Source organism: Podarcis filfolensis (genome assembly GCF_964270895.1).
Source record: "Podarcis filfolensis genome assembly, chromosome: 13".
Taxonomy (NCBI): domain Eukaryota; kingdom Metazoa; phylum Chordata; class Lepidosauria; order Squamata; family Lacertidae; genus Podarcis; species Podarcis filfolensis.
This window is the reverse complement of record NC_139615.1, coordinates 29,133,778-29,155,284: the sequence shown is the minus strand read 5'-3', so window position 1 is coordinate 29,155,284 and position 21,507 is coordinate 29,133,778. Positions and strand designations below refer to the sequence as shown.

Sequence of the window (21,507 nt, the reverse complement as noted above, 5' to 3'; positions counted from 1 at the left end):
CGAGTAAGCGCTATGAAAGCGGCGCTAGGAAAAGAAAACAACAAGAAGAAGAAGAATGGAAGGAAATACCCAAAACATATAAAGCCAATCACGCCATATGGCCTGGAACAACAGGCAGAAGCAGCCCTACACAACCCCTCAGATACAGAACATTTGTGTTTACAAACAGAAGGAAATCAGGTACCGTATTTTTTGCTCTATAAGACTCACTTTTTCCCTCCTAAAAAGTAAGGGTAAATGTGTGTGCGTCTTGTGGAGCGAATGCAGGCTGTGCAGCTATCCCAGGAGCCAGAACAGCAAGAGGGATTGCTGCTTTCGCTGCGCAGTGATCCCTCTTGCTGTTCTGGCTTCTGGGATTCAGAATATTTTTTTTCTTGTTTTCCTCCTCCAAAAACTAGATGTGTCTTATGGTCTGGTGCGTCTTATAGAGCGAAAAATACGGTAGATCAGTGTTTCCCAAACTCGGGTCGCCAGCTGGTTTTGGGCTATAACTCCCACCATCTCTAGCTGACAAGACCAGCAGTCAGGGATGGTGGGAATTGTGGTTTTTTTTGTGTGTGTGTGTAAATATTTTTTATTGAGGTTTTTCGCCAAATTTTATTTTATTTTTTTACTGTATATATATTTTTTTAAATATTTATTGGGATTTTACAAAAAACAGAGATTTACAGAATGAAAAAACCACAGAAAAAGATAAAAAATGAAAAAAGAAAACAAAGAAAAATACAAAAATTCATAGAAAAACAAACAAGAAAAAAAATACAAAATACAAAAAACAAATAGTTAGGAAAAAATTAAAAAACAAGTCCATTTTTTTATATCTTTAAGTTCATATGCTTGTTTCCTTGACCTCCTCACACCTCCCCCTATTTTAACATATTCAGAAAAAATAGATTACATTTTACATTTTCAGTTTAACCCCCCCCATAACTCCCCCCAACTTCCCTTTCTGGTTTAGAGTATATTATTTCCGTTCTGCATATAATTTTGCGTACCTTCTATTCTAAAATAAATTCATTTCCTAATCAGTTCTTAACCTCTTAGTCCCTATTTGTATTTACTGTTTGTATTTGTTCATTGTAAGTGTATTACTCAAATCCTGCAAGTGAGTTCATTTCAATGTATTGCCTCTGTATATATATCTTAAAAGGTTTCCAATTCTTTTTAAAGTCATTGGGATGGGAATTGTAGTCCAAAAGCAGCTGGAGACCCAAGTTTGGGAAACACTGGACTAAATGATCCTCAGGGTTCCTTCCAGCTCAAGGATTCTATTATTCCACCTCTCTCTCTCTCTCTCTCTCTCTCTCTCTCTCTCTCTCTCTCTCTCTCTCCAGTCTTTACTGAGCATTTGTTCCAATCTGTTTGCAATGAGGTTGTACCGCAATGAACATCCATCACACATCCCTCCTGGTTTGCCTGCAAAGTGTTTGCACATCTTCTTGTTAATTGTTCGCTCATCCCACATATTTCAGTACATGTCCTCATCAGTTTCCTAACTGCAAACAAAACACCTGAGAAGTTGATTTGTTGCACCAAGGACTCTTTAATCCACTTTAATTGCACAAACCTAAAACCCTGGCATCCTCTTGAATCCCTCTTTCAAAGCATTGACAGTCTAGAGGCGACCTTACTTTAGAGTAGGAAACATCTCCGCGTTCCCTTGCGTTTTGAAACATGGATGTGAAAGGTTGCAGCACTTGCCTGGGTTTTCTTTGACCAATTAGCTGGAGTGCACTTTTCAAGTATGTGCTCACCAAGACTTCTCAAACTATTTTAGTCTAACCACAGCCTGGAAACACAAACCAAGTCTTGTGCAGCCAGGAAGTTTCCTGTAGTAGCAACAGGTAAATCTTGCCGCTCAGTGTCAGGCAGACACCCAATGACAACGAAGCATGACCACAAATCATCTGCAGCACGCTTCCAAAATATAATTATGACAGCTTTTCTAAACACACTGCCTAGGCAGGTGAAGGCACTGCTGAAGTCATCTATTGATTTAAAACCAGCTGCTTCAGGTGAGGCACTGTACAGGAGTATACAAAACACAAGTCTTTAAAAGAGCCCGATTGTTATTCCCTGGCTATTACCGTATTTTTTGCTCTATAAGACTCACTTTTTCCCTCCTAAAAAGTAAGGGGAAATGTGTGTGCGTCTTATGGAGTGAATGCAGGCTGCGCAGCTATCCTAGAAGCCAGAACAGCAAGAGGGATTGCTGCTTTCACTGCTTAGCGATCCCTCTTGCTGTCCTGGCTTCTGAGATTCAGAATTTTTTTTTTCTTGTTTTCCTCCTCCAAAAACCAAGGTGCGTCTTGTGGTCTGGTGCATCTTATAGAGTGAAAAATACGGTATCTGTCCAAATGCTAAAACTTAATGCAGGTTGTTGAGTGTCCCCATGGGGGAACAGGGGGGCAGTCCTGCAGGAATGTGATCAAGATCTCAAGTGGAGCATATACAGATTTGCAGATTTACTTTTGTCATTCCAAAGGTTAAAAATATACACAAACTGAAGGTGAAAGCCACAGCGATGGTAGGTGTCCAGCCACTTGAGGACAAACAGTGGCTGCTGTGTGTCATTTAAAGCCATAATGACCATTTCATGTCAACTAACCAGCTCAAAGACTCTTCTGATCATGACTCTCCTTATGATCACTGGACAGTTCCATGATTTTGAGGGCTATTGAGAAAAAGTGTGACTGCCCTATCCCTAAAATTGATGAGCAGTGAAGAAAGGCAAGTACAGTGGTACCTCGGGTTAAGTACTTAATTCGTTCCGGAGGTCCGTTCTTAACTTGAAACTGTTCTTAACCTGAAGCACCACTTTAGCTAATGGGGCCTCCTGCTGCCGGAGCACGATTTCTGTTCTCATCCTGAAGCAAAGTTCTTAACCCGAGGTACTATTTCTGGGTTAGCGGAGTCTGTAACCTGAAGTGTATGTAACCTGAAGCATATGTAACCTGAAGCGTATGTAACCCGAGGTACCACTGTAACACCTACAATGACAGCAAGATGATCATCATCAACTACAACAGCAACTCCAGCCTTCAGTTTCACCTCTGCTCCATAGATTCCTCTGTTCTTGGGAAGGTTAGAAGAACCACAGAAGAACACAAGAAGGCCCCTGGTGGATCAGCCAATGGCCCATCTGGTCCAGCATCCAGTGGCCAACCAGATACCCACAGAAAATCAGCAGTCAGGACTTGATCACAAAACACTCTGCCCTACTGCAGCTTCCACCAACCAGCTTTTAGAAGCATTACAGCCTCAGACCTTGGAAGCAGAGGATTGCTGTCATGGCAACTAGCGATTGATAGTCTTCTCCATGAATTTTCCATCCAAAGCCATCCAAGTTAGTAGTCATCACTACTTCCTGAGGGAGAGCACTGATCTTCCCGAGAGCCCCAGACAAAATAAGAATCCCTCCATTGCAGAGGACTCAGTTGTATTGGACCCCAACTCCTATCAGTCACAGTCAACATGGCCAATGGCCAGGGATGATGGGAGTCGTAGTCCAGCAGCACTGGAAAGGCAGCAAGTTAAGGAAGGCTGAGTCTCCCACTCTCCCCCAGTCTTCATCTAGCAGAAAAAGTGGGCCACTTCCAGGAAGCACATGTCGCCCACTTAACTGGAAAAGCTTCACATGTGCGCGGTACAGTGATACCTCAGGTTACAGGCGCTTCAGGTTACATACGCTTCAGGTTACAGACTCCGCCAACCCAGAAATAGTACCTTGGGTTAAGAACTTTGCTTCAGGATGAGAACAGAAATTGTGCTCCGGTGGCGCAGCGGCAGCAGGAGGCCCCATTAGCTAAAGTGGTGCTTCAGGTTAAGAACAGTTTCAGCTTAAGAACGGACCTCCGGAACAAATTAAGTTCTTAACCTGAGGTACTACTGTAACATGAAACTTTCCCATTGCCCTTTTTGGGCTTTCCATCATGCCTTGTATTTGACAACACCATTCTTATATTCATATATAATGTTGAGCACGCTTCAGCTCATTCACACCCACAGTAGCTCTGAGGAGAAGATAAATACTTTTAAGCACATTTTCCAAATGGGGAAACTGAGGCTGGGGGGTTCTTTCTCACAAAAGATGCAATTTGCCTATGAATGCTTTTGGAGTGATTCCTATGCAAGCAGAAACTAGGCACCCACGTGGCTCTCTCGGAAACGAATCCTGACAGGAGAAATGATCAGGAATCCAGAATCCTCCTCCTCAAGAATTTCATGTGGGTGCTCAGTTTCAGCATCACATTAGCCAAGGAAGTTGCTTTAGAGCAGGGCTTCCGTTTTGCTGTCATGGCCCCAGCCTTACGGAACAGGCCACCCAAAGAGTATCCAAGCTAGCAATCATTCTGTCAATCAGCAATGCATAATAGGCTTGGAGAACATCTAAACCTCAGCTCCCCTCCTCTTTTCTCCACCACTTGCAAAACCACACTTGTTTATTTACATTGTATCTCATGGGGACTTTTAGTTGTAACTCACTCAGGGAGCCAATCTTATCTGAAAAGCTGGGTATACGGTGGTACCTTGGTTCTCAAACTTAATCCGTTCCGGAAGTCCGTTCCAAGACCAAAGCTTTCCAAAACCACGGCGCACTATCCCATAGAAAGTAATGCAAAACAAATTAATCCGTTCTAGACTTTTAAAAACAAACCCTAAAACAGCAATTTAACATGAATTTTACTATCTAACCAGACCATTGATCCATAAAATGAAATCAATAATCAATGTACTGTACTATGAAATAAATAAGACAGTATTGTAGATGATAAAAATTAAAATTATTTCCCCCCCTTACCTGCACTGATGATAGTCATTGTTTGGATGGGGGGGGTTATCCATTTCCACAGTCATACAATCAATCAATCAATCAATCAATCAGTAGCTGAACAGAGTTCCACACAGTCACAAAAACAAATTCACCGAAAAAGCCTTAAAAACAAAAAATGCAAAATAAATAGCAAAAACAAAAATGCCAAACTTAATTTGTTCCAGAAGTCCGTTTGACTTCTGAAATGTTCAAAAACCAAGGTGCAGCTTCTGATTGGTGCAGGCGCCCCGCAGACAATAGCCAACAGCCACATCGGATGTTCGGCTTCCGAAAAACATTCAAAAACCAGAACACTTACTTCTGGGTTTTCGGCGTTTGAGAACCAAGGCGTTTGAGAATATCAAGGCATTTCAGAACCAAGGTACCACTGTAATAGCTTGGGCCCAGGCTACCTGAAAAATCATATCTCCTTATATGACCCTGCCCTGGTACTAACATCCTCAAGTGAGCACCTTCTCTCCGTCCCATCAACATTAGTGGCATGGTTGGTGGTGGCATGAGAGCATAGGTACCAACCCTGGGGCTGAGGACATGCTGACCCCCCAAAGTTTGGGGGGCGGGGCTGAGCTCCCCCCCATCTTGAGGGGCTAGGTATTGGCAGGCCTTCCTGTGGAAACCGGGCCCTACTGGCCTCCCTATGGTGGTGGCGGGCCTTGGCGGACACCCCACAGTGGCGGTGGGGTCAGACCTCCTCATGGTGGTAATGGGCCTCAGCAGGTCTCATGGCCTCCTCCCACTGTGTGTGACATCATACGTGTGTCTCACATGTGTGGCATCATGCGTATGCGACAAGCCCCACCCAATGTTGGGCGGAACTCAGCGCCTCTGCTTGAGAGAGAGAGAAAGGGTCTTTTCAGTGGCTGCTCCCATATTGTGGAACTCCCTCCCAAGAGAAGTCAGAATGGCTCCTCTTTGCTGTCCTTCCATCAGCCGGCTAAGACTTTTCTTTTCAAACAGGCCTTTGAAAATTAAGGTGCAGGTGATGCTGACAACTGGGCCACTATCAGGGCAAACTGTTTTTAATTGCTCACTTTAAATAAGCTTTGATTTAGCTTCCTACTGTGGGTTAAACCACAGAGCCTAGGACTTGTCGATCAGAAGGTCGGCGGTTCGAATCCTCGCGATGGGGTGATCTCTCGTTGCTCGGTCCCTGCTCCTGCCAACCTAGCAGTTTGAAAGCACATCAAAGTACAAGTAGATAAATAGGTACCGCTCCGGCGGGAAGGTAAACGGCGTTTCTGTGTGCTGCTCTGGTTCGCCAGAAGCAGCTTAGTCATGCTGGCCACATGACCCGGAAGCTGTACGCCGGCTCCCTCGGCCAATAAAGCGAGATGAGCGCCGCAACCCCAGAGTCGGTCACGACTGGACCTAATGGTCAGGGGTCCCTTTACCTTTTACCTTTACCTTTACCTTCCTTCAGGATTGCCATATTTCGAAAAGTGAAAATCTGGACTCAAAAGTTGTTGAGAAACACATCCTATGGGCTGCCATTTTCAAAAATTCCACCCAGATGCCATTTTCGATGGATGAGTCCCAGCTATGTCCAGGAAATTCTGAATGTATGGTTTACTTACTGTTTTTAACTAGTTTGTGTTTATTACTTTGTATTTCATAATGATGTTTTAAAATATTGTAAGCCACCCCGAATCCCAGCTTTGGAAAAAGGTGGGACATAAATATATTAAACAATAAAATATTAAATATATTAAGCTCTCTCTCTTTCTCTGGATGTCGTTGGACTAAAACTACCACCATGCCTGACAGTTGCCAGATTACCTGGTGCTGATGGGAGTTGGAGTCCAACAGCATCTGAAGAACACAGGTAGGCGAAGGCTGACCTGTACAATTCTATGACTCTTCCGTTTCAACTTTCAAGTCCCTCTCTAGGAGGTCACTTATGTGGGCCAAGCAGGCTGTATGCAATTGCAATTCTACCCATAGATCTCAAATAATCCTTGCTGCAATTTTCATGTTATTGCAGGGCTGAAGGAGGCTAAGCCCAAACTTGCAGAAGACACTTGGGGTGTAAAATCGTGGAAGTGATCAGAACGAAACACGGAGCCACCCAGGTGAAAATTACACCGTTGGAATTTTAAACAAACAAACAAACTCACACAGACTGGGATTGTTCGAAATAATGACAGTCTCCTTTGGCAAATCATGCCGGGGATCAGCAAATAAAGCCAGACAAACCCACATAGGATGGAGAAACACCTGGAGTAGAAGGTATAAATAAAGATCGCTTTGGACAGAATACTCACATAGCCGTCATGATGAGCTGCATCTCTAGCTTCAAGCAGACTTCTACCGGTGGTGGTGGTGGTGGTGGTGGTGGTGGTGGTGGCAGTGGAGGAGGAGGGTCTTCCTCAGTCTCCTCTAGGAGAAACGCTTCCTCCATGAGAAACAGTCAAGGGTTTTCTGGTGGAAGTTATAGTGGAGGAAGATCTGGTTCTGGAGGGGGGATATGCCATAGCATGCCTGGAGGGTTTGGTGGTGGGTTTGGTGGTGGGCATAGCTATGGGGGTGGGAGTGGCTTCAGTGGTGGGAGTGGCTTTGGTGGCGGTGGCTTTGGTGGCGGTGGCTTTAGTGGCGGCGGCTTTGGAGGCAGCTCTGGGGGGTTTGGGTTTGGTGGCGGCGACGATGCTGGGTTCCTCTCCAACAACGAGAAGAGCACCATGCAGAACCTCAACGACCGCCTGGCCTCTTACCTGGACCAGGTGCGGAACCTGGAAGCAGAGAACAACCAGCTGGAGCACCTGATTGAAGAGTGGCATCGGAAGCATGGGCAGAGCGGCGCACCGAAAGACTACAGCTCTTACTACAATGAGATTGACAAGCTCTCCCACGAGGTAGCGTAATCGCCCTTTCCTGTCAGAGTTTCTAGCTGGGGCAATCCGAGTAAGGTCCACTATTTGATTGCTGATTCAGGACCCTAAAAGTGTTTTATATAATCGACTTTTAATTTTGTTCTGCGTACATCCCAATGTTCTTTGGTTGCTATGGCCGATGGCCGACGCAAATAAAGTTTCATTCGCCCTTCCCCATCTGTTTTGAATCTTGGAGAGGGGCTTCTCTTTGGGCTCCGACTAAGAAGGCCGTTTGTGGAACGCTGCAAAAAGCAGGCAACATCTTCTCAAATCCAGTAGAATGGGGATTATGATGAATGGATTGTGAGAACTGCTCAACAGCGAGGATGGAGGAGGACTCCAGATGGTCTATATTTTAAAGAGAACCAAACCAGATTAACTTATTCCAGATTTATACATATGGAGAAATGTGTATTTTAGGGAAAGTGTTTTTTTACTTGTGTTACTTTAGGGGTAGAATGCATATAAAATGTGCACAATTTTGATGTGAGTTGTGTGTGTGTTTAGAAACAATTCACAAAAAGAAAAAAATCAGGGAACAGATCTATGACTAGAATAGAGCCTTGGGGAAAAGTTTCCATTGGTTCTTTTTTAAGAAGGTTATTGTCACATACCAACCCTCACTGGGAAGGTTATTGTCACATACCAACCCTCACTGGTGCCAGTGAATACTTTTTCCTTAAGGAACCTAGGACTCAGCTACATTAGTCAAGAAACAGAGTTTTGGATGCGTTATAAACATGCAACACCAGATGGTGCTGGAGAGCAAAAAAAAAAAAAAAATCTAAGCGCTTTTCCATAGCGTTTTTTTCTTTTGTTATAACGATTTAATTTCTTACTTTTTATAGAGGTTTTTCCCCTGTGTGTAGATCCACCCCTAGTGACATGTCTGTTTTGTTCAGATCACAATGGGGAGGGACATAAGAATATAATAAAGGCCTTGCTGGAAGAGGCAAAAGGCTCACCTCATGCAGCATCCTGTTCTCATAGATGCCAGTGGAAAAACAACGAGTGCAATGACATTCTCCCATTCTGCAGTTTCCAGCAACTAGTATTTTACTTTATTGTATGTATTTTTCCATAAAATTTATGCACCGCTTGATTGGGGGGAACACACCTCTGAGTGGTTTACAAAAGATAAAACATTAAGAAAAAATAACAACCCTACTTTGAAACATACAAAAGTTTAAATACTAAAAGAGATAAAAATTGCCTCTGCTGTCTAAGCACTTCCTCTACCTCTCCCCTCCCTGTATATCCTTAAATCTGTTCTGGAGTTTTCCTCTGGAGCAGATTTGGGGAGGGTGCGGGGCGCGTGGGAGAGGAGAGGGAGGGGAAGCTCCATAGCAAAAGTGGAAATTCTTACGCCTGCAGATCTACTTTGTTGGATGCCACCCTACAGAATGAGAAGGAGAATGAATTGGCTTGCTTGAGGTCCCACCAGCTTGTAGTATCCTAGAGGAAAGCACGACTGCTTCAATTAAATGTGGGGAATGTGGGGAAGAGCTGTGGCTCGATGGCAGCCACAAGTTTTAAATAACATCTAGTTAAGCACTAACTGCAATAATCAGAATGTCAATCAGAATGTCAGCTTTCCATACATGATTTTTTTTTTTTTAAGTGATGTTTTGCGTCAGGTATTTCTTCCCTTTTGTATCACTGTGGGAAATATGGTAGTCCCGAATCCTTAGCAACCAAATGTGCCCTTTCCCCTTCTTGCAGCTGGTCGATGCGGTGGCCGAGAGTAACAAGATGCTCCTGGACATCGATAACACAAGGATGGCTGCTAATGACTTCAAGATGAAGTAAGACCATACAGAGATGCTTCCTATTAGGCCACATCCACACCCATGCTCTTATACCACTTTAAACAGCCGTGGCTTCTTGCAAAGAATCCTGGGAACTGTAGTTTATTAAGGGTGCTGTGAGCTCTTAGGAGACCCCTATTCATCTCATAAAGCCAGTGATTTTTTTCCTGGGGGTACACAGAGGCATGCATACCCCTTAACATTTTGTGAATCTAAGTTTGGCCTCATTGAGGGGCAGTATTTCCATATGAGTAGGAAAATGAGAGTACCCCTAAACGTTTTTTATATATAGAAAAAAAAGCACTGCATGAAGCTATTATTCCCAGAGCTCCCCATCGTTCACCCTGGACACTGAGGTCCAGCTCCGAGGGCCTTCTGGCGGTTCCCTCACCACGAGAAGTGAGGTTGCAGGGAACCAGGCAGAGGGCCTTCTCAGTAGTGGCACCCACTCTGTGGAATTCCCTCCCATCAGATGTCAAGGAAATAAACAGCTATCTGACTTTTAGAAGACATCTGAAGGTAGCCCTGTTCGGGGAATTTTTTAATGTTTGATCTTTTATCACTGTTGTTGTTGTTGTTAATAATATTGATATTCTATTGGGAGCTGCCCAGGGTGGCTGGGGAAACACAGCCAGATGGGCGGGGTATGTATGTTTGTATGTATGTATAGTGGTACCTCAGGTTACATATGCTTCAGGTTACATATGCTTCAGGTTACAGACTCCGCTAACCCAGAAATAGTGCTTCAGGTTAAGAACTTTGCTTCAGGATGAGAACAGAAATCGTGCTCCGGCGGCGCGGCGGCAGCGGGAGGCCCCATTAGCTAAAGTGGTGCTTCAGGTTAAGAACAGTTTCAGGTTAAGAATGGACCTCCAGAACGAATTAAGTACTTAACCCGAGGTACCACTGTATGTATAATCTCTGGGAAGAGGGATTGATGGTTAAACCGCTCTGGTTCCATAAACAATATCAGCAAATGAAACCATAAAATCATTAAATATCTTTACAGCTACAGCAGATTAAAATTCCCATAGACTATACTTCAACACAATGATACTTTATCAGGATGACAAAATGTGTGTGAGTGTTTTGCTTTGAGTATTTGCTGTATGCAGTTATATATTTCTATCTTGCTTTCCCTCCCGGCCATTCAAGTGACTTTCCCAAAGACCTCTGTGATTGGGCAGAGACGTAAGGCATTAGGCAGTCCTTGAGGTATCCTGGACCTTAAACATTTCTGGCCTTGTAAATTAAGACAAGAATCTTGCATTCCTGCCTTGCTTTTCCTCTCCCTTTTCCTCTTTACAACAACCCAGTAAGGTAGGCTAGGCTAAGCTGGTTACATGTACAGAAACAGAAGTTCCTGTCAATTGATGGCAGTGGGGTTGGGGGGGGGGCAAGAAGACGCAGGTAGCTCAATCCACATCCAGTGTACCAGCCTCTGGAAATCCTGTTGGCATCCCTGGAATTTAGGTTTGGTCCCTGAGAGACGTTTAAAACAACAGCAACCAAATAGTTTTGTTGCAAACAAAATGGACCGCTGCAGATTGCGCCATTGTTGCCTTACAGACTAACTTCCTTGGCTTTCTTAGGTATGAGACAGAGGCTGGTCTTCTCCAAAGCGTAGAGGCTGATCTGCAAGGTTTACGTCCGCTTTTGGATAAGCTGACTTTGGAAAAGTCAGACCTGGAGATGGAGTATGAATCCCTGCAGGAAGAACTGAGCCATCTTAAGAAAAACCACAGTGAAGTAAGAGCCAGCCACCCCCCTCTTGCCTGGAATGAAATCCAAGGCCTTTGGAAGACATGTGTTAAATTTCAGAAAGGAAGTTTACATCTTCTTCCTCCCTGTGCTGGGATCTTCCAATATTTTTGTGAAATCCCAGAATATACCAGCAGCTTATTTCCCACTAGGTATGGGAATAAAGGACGCAGCGGCTCTGGCCTGGTGGTAACTCTTGGGAACTTTAAAATGGAGGAGAGAACTGCTAACTCCTAGGCAAGGTTCAGGATCCTGCCCGCAAAGGATCCCCCCCCAGCTCCCCAGAAACCCATCAATTTTGCACATAGTGTGTGCATAGCTTTGGCAGAATTGGGAATTGTGGGCGTGAAATTGCTGCACATTTCAATGCCCAGTCAAACATGAGCTCAAAGAAGGATGCAGTCTAAGCACACTCCATTGCTTTGAATGAGATACGCTCCATCACTTTGAATGTGACTATGTCAGTGGGAGAGATAGGAAGCAGAGTTTAGTCCATCACCTCTGCTGTAACAGCCCAGCTGCATCACATACCTCTTGCCCCTGAACTGTTTTTTTTAATCTTTATTAATTTAAAATAAATACATTTATGAGAAAACAGATGTACAGACAAGTAAACTAACATACAATCAATCAATCTATCAATCAATCAATCAATCAATCAATCAAATAACAGAAAAATCAAACAAACCACCACACTATAAGATATAAGAAAATTAATATAATTATCATCATATATACTCCTGATACTGAACACAATTATAAAACTTATAGAGAAGAAATTTAAAACTGACTTCTAATTAATCTCAATGTACTTTCTCTATCCATTACTTTATACCGCACAGTTACATATTTCTTATATAGTTTCTTTTTACCTCCCTACGAACTTATATTTATACAATACCGGAATCAGTCTAATTCTGCCAAGTTGTTTCCTTTTATTCCATAGTTTTCTAAATATTCTTTAATATTTAGAACTGTGCCAGCTGGTCATTATAAGAAAAGCTGTTTGAGAATTGGTGCCTGAGTTTTGTTTCCCCCTCTTCCCTCCCTGTCCATTTTCTCGTGTGTCTTTTATTTATTTATTGTAAGCCTGTGGACAGGGACTCTCTTGCTTTAACTGACTGTATGTGAGTCACTCTGGAAGTCTTTTTGGCTGAAGGGTGGGGTACAAATGCACCCGCCATCCGCGACTCAAAAAGCCATTTACACATTAGTTTGCCTAAGGAAGTGCGCCCACTGTGTGTGCCGGGAGGGTCTCAATGTTTTATTTGTTTTGGACATGCAGGTAAAGAACAGTATGCAACACCAGTCCGGTGGGGATGTCACTGTTGAGGTTGATTCCAAGCCTGGAGAGGATCTGAAAAAGAGACTGGATGATCTGAGACATGAATATGAACAGATCATTCAGCAAAACCGCAGAGAGGTCGAACAATGGTATGAGGCTAAGGTGAGTAACCCCGGGAGAGCAAGGAACAGGGTCAAACGATGCTTCTTCGCAGCCTACCCCAGCTCTAAAAGAAAGAAAGAATTTTAAATCATGAGGGGTCTGACACAAGGAAAAGGTACCCAATTGCTTGCCTACTTGTAGGTAGCTGTGTGGGGAGCAAACACTGGAATCTGTAGCACAGTCATAAATTGATTCAATCGTCATTTCCCAGCTTGCCGCCCTGGAAGTCTTGAGAAATCAAATTGTACACAGGAGGCTAGGTGTCACAGGGAACTGCCGTCAGCTCAGAGACGAGAAATAGAAGGACAGTTGCATTACAGGGAGCCTCTGAAAATCTTGCGAAGCAGTTCCTCTTCCGGGGAGGAGGAAAGCCCCACCTCCAGTGGGGAAGAGGTGCACGGACCAGAGGATGCTAGTAAGAGCCTTAACACCACGCCTGAGTAAGCCAGACAGGAGGGAAACACGCCCTTGCCATCACCCATCCTGCGCAGTAGCCTAAGGCGCAAAGAGGGGAGGAGAAGGTTGGGGGTAACGAAACTCTTATGTTGGGGGAGGTCCAATAAAAGACCACTCCTAGATTCTGCTAGCGATTGAGCCAGACATGAGCTGTGGGGCTCTTCACTGTAAATAGTTTGCACCAAAATAAAGCCTGTAAAACACAGGTTGGAGTCCTGCCTGGTTACTCTCGAGCAACCGCAACAGCCATCTGACACTAGGGATCATTATCAGAAGATGTTCAGCGCCCTGGCTGAGCTACAGTTCCCAAGTTCTTTAGAAAACTGAATCAAATCAATGTAGCTTTAGAGTGTAAACATGCCTTTAGCACTCAGAGTATAAAACAATACCTTCCCAGTGCTTTCCCCAAGTGCCCTCACTTCACCCGTTGAAAACCCAGTGCATAATTGAATTATGGAACAGGCTCCCACAGCAGGCAGGGATGCCAAACCAGTTTGGGTGGCTTTGAAAGAGGATTTGACAAAGTCACAGAGGACGAGGCTATCAGCAAGAGGAGAATGCTAATAACCCTGATGGCTAGGTTCTATTTCCTCTGTTGGAGGTCATGTGACACTGAATACTATATGACTCTGAAACCACAGGAGGGGAGAGTGCCGTTGTGCACATGGCTTACTTGTGGGCTTCCTATAGGGATCTGTTTGGCCACTGTAGGAAATTGGAACCTGAATTAGATGGGCCTCTGTTCTGACCTGGCAGGCTTCTTATACACCTTGAATCCTGAATGCCTTACAAGTCAAACATTTTGGCTCCCGAATGCCGCAAATCTGGAAGTGAGTGTTCTGGTTTGCGAACGTTCTTTGGAACCCGAATGTCCGATGGGGCTTCCACAGCTTCCAATTGGATGCAGGAGCTTCCTGAAGTCAATCGTAATACTACTACTACTACTACTAATAATAATAATAATTTATTGATTATAGCCCGCCCATCCAGCTGGGTTTCCCCAGCCACTCTGGGTGGCTTCCAATCAAAGATTAAAATACAATAATTCATCAAATGTTAAAAACTTCCCTGCACCTTGGTTTCCAAACATTTTGGAAGTCGAATGGACTTCCGAAGCAGATTATGTTCGACTTTCAAGGTACCACTGCATTAAGATTTGAGACAAGGCTAGTAACATATGCATTGCATGTTTAGAAATATTATTGAAAAAAAATACATCATTACTGTTGTCACCGAAGTGTGAAAAACACAAATATTCCCATCTTTTAAATTAATGATATTTATTAAGTTTGGGCAGGGGGAAATAAACAAATTGTCCATTATTTCAAGTGTCTGCATAGGAACAACTATGAAAATCGACCAAAGTTGCCATTCCTTTGTTTTGCACAACACATTCTCCTCATTTCCCCCCACTTTGTTTTGGAATGCATATACTTTCGGAAGGCCAGATTCATGGCCCTCTGTTTGTTTTTTCCAGATGGAGGAATCTCGCCAGCAAGAAAAGTCGAGCGACCAGGAGATTGGGACCGGTAGCAAAGAAGTGATGGAGCTCAGTCAGCAATATCAAACCCTGGAAATTGAGCTGCAGTCGCAGATCAGTTTAGTGAGTCACAGCTTCCAATTCTGTGTCATCGTTCTGTAGAACTAGTCTCAGTTGCTTGAAGCCGTTGGGATTTTTTGGTGCAATGCAGCTTCACACCATACCAGAAAGAAGGCTATGCTAGATGTTAAGTCGTGGGTGAACATATCAGACGACACCGCGATTCTTCAAACAGCTCTTGTTTATTCACAGGCCAGAACAGACCTGAACTGAAGGGCTCAGTCAGCCTGCTTATATAGACCTCCAGTACAACATAACTGTAACAACTTTCTGTAACTATCCAATCACTGAACGTCACTTTTGATGCCTTATTTGCATATGTGGACCTGAGTAAAATATATCTACAGTATCCCCCTGCTGGCCCAGGGTGAGAACTTCAGTACATAACACTAGACCTGACAGCTAATGTGGAACAGGAGTGGGGACACTTTGCCCCCCCCCCAATGTTGCTGTTCTAAATCTTCCATCAGCCCTGGCCATTGGCCATGCTTGCTAGGGCTGATGGAAGTTGTTCAGCAACATCTGAAGGGTCAAATGGTCCCCACACCTGATATGCAGGAATGAATGAACAAAGCTAGGCCTATGTTTTGCCCCTGCTCTTGAAGGCTTTGTATTTGCTTTGCAGCTCCAGTCTCTGCAAAACAACCTGAACGACACAGAAGGACGCTACAACATGCAGCTGCAGCAGATCGTGAGCCTTGTTGAGCCCCTGGAACATGAGCTGGCCAGTATTAAGTATGAGATCCAGAATCAAAGCCAGGAGTACCAGACACTCCTTGGCATCAAGACCCATCTGGAGGGGGAGATCAACCAGTACCGTCAACTGCTTGAGGAAGGAAAGCACCTCGCGTATGTCGAATTCACACAGGAATGAGTCAAATAATACGCCCGTTGCTATTTATAGGATTGTGGGAGAAATGGCCCCTGAGAAGCTTCTCCTGGAGAACATCTCTCCCCAAAACTTGCATTTTTTACGCATTAAACCTCTTGAGCGCTTATTCTCCTGCAAGGCTCTTTATGACCTCTTGATTCACTTTCACAACAAACCTTTGAAACTGGATGATAGATTGAGGAAGAGCAACTGACAATTGAAATTTTCAGACCCCACTCTACAACCCTATTCACTGGACCAGACTGGTTGGTAAAAGTAAAGGGGCCCCTGATCGTTAGGTCCAGTCATGGACGACTCTCGGGTTGCAGCGCTCATCTCGCTTTATTGGCCGAGGGAGCCGGCGTACAGCTTCTGGGTCATGTTTCCAGCATGACTAAGCCGCTTCTGGTGAACCAGAGCAGCGCACAGAAACACCGTTTACCTTCCCGCCGGAGCAGTACCTATTTATCTACTTCACTTTGATGTGCTTTTGAACTGCTAGGTTGGTAGGAGCAGGGACCGAACAATGGGAGCTCACCCTGTTGCGGGGATTCGAACCGCCGACCTTCTGATCGGCAAGCCCTAGGCTCTGTGGTTTAGACCACAGCGCCACCCGCATCCCAGACTGGTTGGTACTCAGTGGTAAATCCAGCTAAAAATGCCATGCTCCAGTAGACATGCCCTTTACTGGTTCCAGGGCCAGAGAGGAGGGTGGGCACTTCTCCTGCTCTATAATTTCTACCCAATCCCAGTTTTGACCCCAGGTCCATGCCAAATTTTGATCCAGTGAATCTTTAGTCGCTGGCAAACTTGAACAATTTTTGCTCTTCTGCTTCCTGAAATCCTTTTGAATATCTAAATATACACTTCTTCCTCAAATAAGAGACTTTCCTGCACTTTTGTGCCTGGTGAGATAAATTGATGCCATAAATTACAGGTAGCCTTGGGATTCTGTTTTGTGGGGTAGACGTTAAATTGTACGTTTTCTTGGTGTCATAGAAGGCAACTGCGCTAAATATCATTAACCTGTCAAATATTTTACTTTTAAACTTCCCATCCCTCACACCACAAACCTTCTGCATTCAACAGCATCCATAATGAGGGATGTTGGGTAGCGGGAACTCTAAATTAGAAGATTTGATTTCGATCCAGACTGTTCTGCTTAGATCCCACCGAAATCAATGAAGCTTAAGTTTGTTGCTGTTTTGTTTATAGTTGTATATATATTGTGTGAATTGTTTCCCCACTTTTGTGGACTACCCTGGAATCTTCTGATGAAGCATAGTTAAGTTTTGAATAAAATAAGCCATGGCTAACTTTTCACATTGATATCAAGGAGAGGCAAGTTGACCTACTTAGTCGCAGCCATCCCAGTGTGTTTAAATTTTGGCAAACAAATATGAACTTGGGCAATCTGCTCAAAATATCACTGTACTCTTTATCACCCACGTTATTTGATTCAGGCTGGGGCACAATGATAGAGCAAAAAAAATGATATAAATACAAAAGAGTAGCTTCTGTCAAATCATGCAGCTGATATCTCTCTTCCCCCATCTAAAATAACACCTCTTTTTATTTATCAAAGGGCTGATATAGGGCAAGGAGGAGGTGGATCATCTGGTGGAAGTTCAGGAGGAGGACGATCATCTGGTGGAATGTCATATGGAGGAAGTTCTAGAGGAGGAGGAAGTGGAGGCCAGCAATCTCCTGGGGGAATGTCATATGGAGGAAGCTCTAGAGGAGGAGGAAGTGGAGGCCAGCAATCTCCTGGTGGAATGTCATATGGAGGAAGTTCTAGAGGAGGAGGAAGTGGAGGCCAGCAATCTCCTGGTGGAATGTCATATGGAGGAAGCTCTAGTGGAGGAAGACAATCGCCTGGTGGAATTTCTCAAGGAGGAAGTTCTAGAGGAGGAGGAAGTGGAGGCCAGCAATCTCCTGGTGGAATGTCATATGGAGGAAGTTCTAGTGGAGGAAGACAATCGCCTGGTGGAATTTCTCAAGGAGGAAGTTCTAGAGGAGGAGGAAGTGGAGGCCAGCAATCTCCTGGTGGAATTTCTCAAGGAGGAAGTTCTAGAGGAGGAGGAAGTGGAGGAGGACAATCACCGGGTGGAATTTCACAAGGAGGAAGTTCTAGAGGAGGAGGAAGTGGAGGCCAGCAATCTCCTGGTGGAATTTCTCAAGGAGGAAGTTCTAGTGGAGGACGACAATCTCCTGGTGGAATTTCTCAAGGAGGAAGTTCTAGAGGAGGAGGAAGTGGAGGAGGACAATCGCCTGGTGGAATTTCTCAAGGAGGAAGTTCTAGAGGAGGAGGAAGTGGAGGCCAGCAATCTCCTGGTGGAATGTCATATGGAGGAAGTTCTAGTGGAGGACGACAATCTCCTGGTGGAATTTCTCAAGGAGGAAGTTCTAGAGGAGGAGGAAGTGGAGGAGGACAATCGCCTGGTGGAATTTCACAAGGAGGAAGTTCTAGAGGAGGAGGAAGTGGAGGTCAGCAATCTCCTGGTGGAATTTCACAAGGAGGAAGTTCTGGAGGAAGAGGAGGAGGAAGTGGTGGCCATTATCAATCTTCTCCCTCATCTCAAAGCAGGCCTTCATTATGTCACAGCCATTCATCCACCCAATCCCAGTCTGGCTCTTACGAAGAGCAAGGTAAGAAGAACCATACCATGTTTATTGTTTATTTATTAAAAAAATTAAAAAAAACCAAAAATGATCAAAGCAGTTTACAATAGTAACTATATATAATAAAAACAATAAAAAAATTAAAAACCAGACACCATCAACTAAAAATCTCATGCCTGCATAATCTTTGCAGAAAGAAAAGTTTTTGTTTATAGGTGTTTAAAGGTTCTGAACTTCCTGTAACCAGTCTTTCTTGTCTTGGAAACATTGATTTAACCTTTCTCAATCTATGCATTTCTGTAACAGGATGTATACAACTGTGTGTATACATACCGTATTTTTCGCCCTATAGGACGCACTTTTTCCCATCCAAAAATGAAGGGGAAATGTGTGTGCGTCCTATGGGGCGAATACAGGCTTTCGCTGAAGCCTGGAGAGCGAGAGGGGTCGGTGCTCACCGACCCCTCTCGCTCTCCAGGCTTCAGGAAGCTCTGCGCAACCCTCGGGAGCCCTGATCTCCCATCCTTTGTTTTCTAGAGTTACTTGAGTGGGGCAGAATGTTAGAAAGAGGAGTAACAATGGAAGAAATGGGAGAAGCCAGAAAGGCCAGAAAGTCTGCTAAGGTTTCGGGCTATGCATGGTTTCTCTGACTCTATCTCGGTCTTGTTCCTGAGTGGTTCATTGGTGACCACTGAGCCTTTAAAATGCAGAAACATGTTCCTCTCTCTTTCAATAGACTATTCACCGACGTATTAAGGCATGACGACATCTCCCTCTTCCAAATAAAAGAACGGATTGAAGCAAGAGCAAAGAGCAAGAAACAATTCTTCTTCCATTTGACTGATACCGCTGATAGCATGAAGTCAGTGGGGCCGGTCCCAAATGCATGCCCCTCCCCCTGCAACCCTTGGCGTCCCTTCCAAAACTATATGATTCTATAACATTTTCCAGATGTACTTAGTTGCTGCAGCCTTGTTGGGTACCATCTTTAGACTGAGCTGCAAAGCAAGAAAAGGGACGTTCTACCAGTTAAATCGGCATATACAAGGCTATGTCCAAATATTGTCCAAAATAGCGCTGCAACGGAAGCCAATATGCATAACAAAATGTGCGCTTTAACATACCTGAAATGAAATGGCACACGCCTTCGGAATTAAGCAGAGGTTTTGAATTAGAATCTTCTTACATTTCAAAAATTTATTATACTTTTGAAATTTCACTTAAAAAGAAAGAAACTAAACCCTTAAGTAGATTAACTTGCCCCAACCTATATCTGCCATCACAGCATATGTGATCAAGAAAGTTCAGGAAATTTAGGTGAATATACATTTGGATTTTCATAAACAAATTGGAGTCCCGCATCGTCTAACCTCTCTTGTGTAGGTGGCAAGGACATAAAGGGTGTGTACATGATGGATTCCCTTCCTGCCTCTGATGTACACCTGCTTTCCCCATTCTCTGCAATCTTCTCTGTGCTTGCACCTCTAATAAAAGTTTACTTCTGCATAAAGCAATCGGGAATCTGGGTTTCCAAAGTGATTCTGTTTCACAAATGTTGCTTCTGGCTGCCTGGCTGTTTTGTAACCATGAGGTACAGAGTTGGAAAGGCAGTTTCAGAAGTGTGCTCCTTCTCGAAGTCTCGCAGCATCTGGGAGTGGAGGTGTTGCCACCAAGCTGATATCACCCACACCCACACCCACACCCCCCTTGTGACAAACAAGCCTAGGCACACAGGGGTAGAGGGGTAGAATAATGGTTTCAGATCTTTGGCTCCTGGGCAACCAACCAGAAGCTGGGATCGCTCAGGCCCTGACACTATCAGTGGTGCAGAAACCTATCAGGTGGATATATCCTTAGGAACGGTGACAGAACTGGCAGGGCTTGTCAGAAAGAGAGAGCTTGAGGGAGGGGGTGGCAGAGAGTGAAAAGGAGTGACTCCTCCCACTTTGGGCTCTGGCCCCACCCATCACTAGCTTTGGCCCCACCCTGGGCCGGATTTAGATTTGATTTGAAAGAAGTTGTAGGCTGTGCATCTTCAGATGGCAGAATATCTTCTCGTGCTAAAATACGGAGAACCATTTTAGCAGTACTCATTTCCTGCTCTGCTAGTCCTCTGCTTAGGAGCATTCTGCCTCCCTTACAGAAGCATTTAAAAATGTCACACCCAGGGCCGGATTTAGGTTTGATGAGGCCCTAAGCTACTGAAGGTAATGAGGCCCTTTATATGTCCAGCTGTCCTTTGTCAACAACAAATTATCACAGTTTTTTGTGTTGAATATATGCGATATGGTAATTTATGGACCTAATAGGTATCTAAAGCCATTTGCGCATGTTGCCATGCATCCAGTCCATGCAGAATGTAGGCACCCTATATATATAGAAAGGAGCAAACCAGTGATATTTTAGGGAGCAGGCTAGCAGGTGGGGTTCATTACTTACATCATAGGAGCCTACACAACACAAAACACTGTTGCTGTATATAGGTTTTATTTTATTTGTTTTTTATCTTATATTTTGGAAATGTACATCCAGTTTTTTTCTTTACATTTTTTTGGGGCCCCCAAGAGAGTGGGGCCCTAAGCTATAGCTTGTTTAGCTTATACCTAAGTCCGGCACTGGCCCCACCCATAATTGTCATGTGTGAGGAGCACAGACTAGCCCTAAGGAATAGGGGAGGGTTGCCTACATCACAGCAGCAAAAGGAAGAGCATGCACATAATTCCTTCGAACCTTTCCAATACTTTTTTAATTGACCAAGGATTGTGTCCAGGATCCAGTTGTAAGGTCCACCAGCAACAAGGAAACATTGCCCCCCCCTTTTTAGAGTGAAGCAGTGTGGGAGTTGCTGAGTCATGAAGCTGGTGATTGCCATGTAGCTTAATCCTCTGATGGTGCAATGGATACTGGCAGCCTGATCTCTTTTGCAGCCCCGCCAATAGCCCCACCCAAAATTAAAATGGCATCATGCATATCTGGAGAAACTTGAGATGGAGCACGTTGCTGGGTTGTCCTTATATGAAGTTGCAGGTGATGAGCGTTCCACACAGCGGTCCCTTTGCTTCCTTGCACCAGTCGGCATGGCCATGTATGCTTGAAGACTGCAGTTGCCACAAACCTTCCTTGCTGCTGCCCCCCGTAAACTAAGATGGATGTTGGAGTGGCCTTGTGGTGGAGGTGTCCAAACACAGAATCAGAGAATTGTAGAGTTGAAAGAGACCCAGAGGATCATCTAGTCCATGTA

The 21,507-nt window shown here is 44.4% G+C and overlaps 1 protein-coding gene across 10 annotated transcripts; it reads left to right on the top strand.

The window, feature by feature from the left end:
• Positions 1 to 7,052: 7,052 nt before the first annotated feature.
• Positions 7,053 to 19,787, top strand: LOC310747747 (keratin, type I cytoskeletal 17-like). 10 transcript variants are annotated; one of them, XM_083582760.1, is made up of 9 exons: positions 7,053 to 7,683; positions 9,424 to 9,506; positions 11,102 to 11,258; positions 12,556 to 12,717; positions 14,651 to 14,776; positions 15,399 to 15,622; positions 17,230 to 17,656; positions 18,185 to 18,293; positions 19,003 to 19,787. In XM_083582760.1, exons 1-9 carry the CDS (start codon positions 7,105 to 7,107, stop codon positions 19,020 to 19,022), a joined length of 1,887 nt encoding a protein of 628 aa, XP_083438886.1. In that variant the 5' UTR covers positions 7,053 to 7,104; the 3' UTR covers positions 19,023 to 19,787. The 10 variants fall into 10 exon arrangements, with proteins under 10 accessions (XP_083438886.1, XP_083438889.1, XP_083438891.1 ...); XM_083582763.1 differs by having other exon boundaries at positions 17,230 to 18,112; XM_083582765.1 differs by having other exon boundaries at positions 7,055 to 7,683; positions 17,230 to 18,052.
• Positions 19,788 to 21,507: the final 1,720 nt, after the last annotated feature.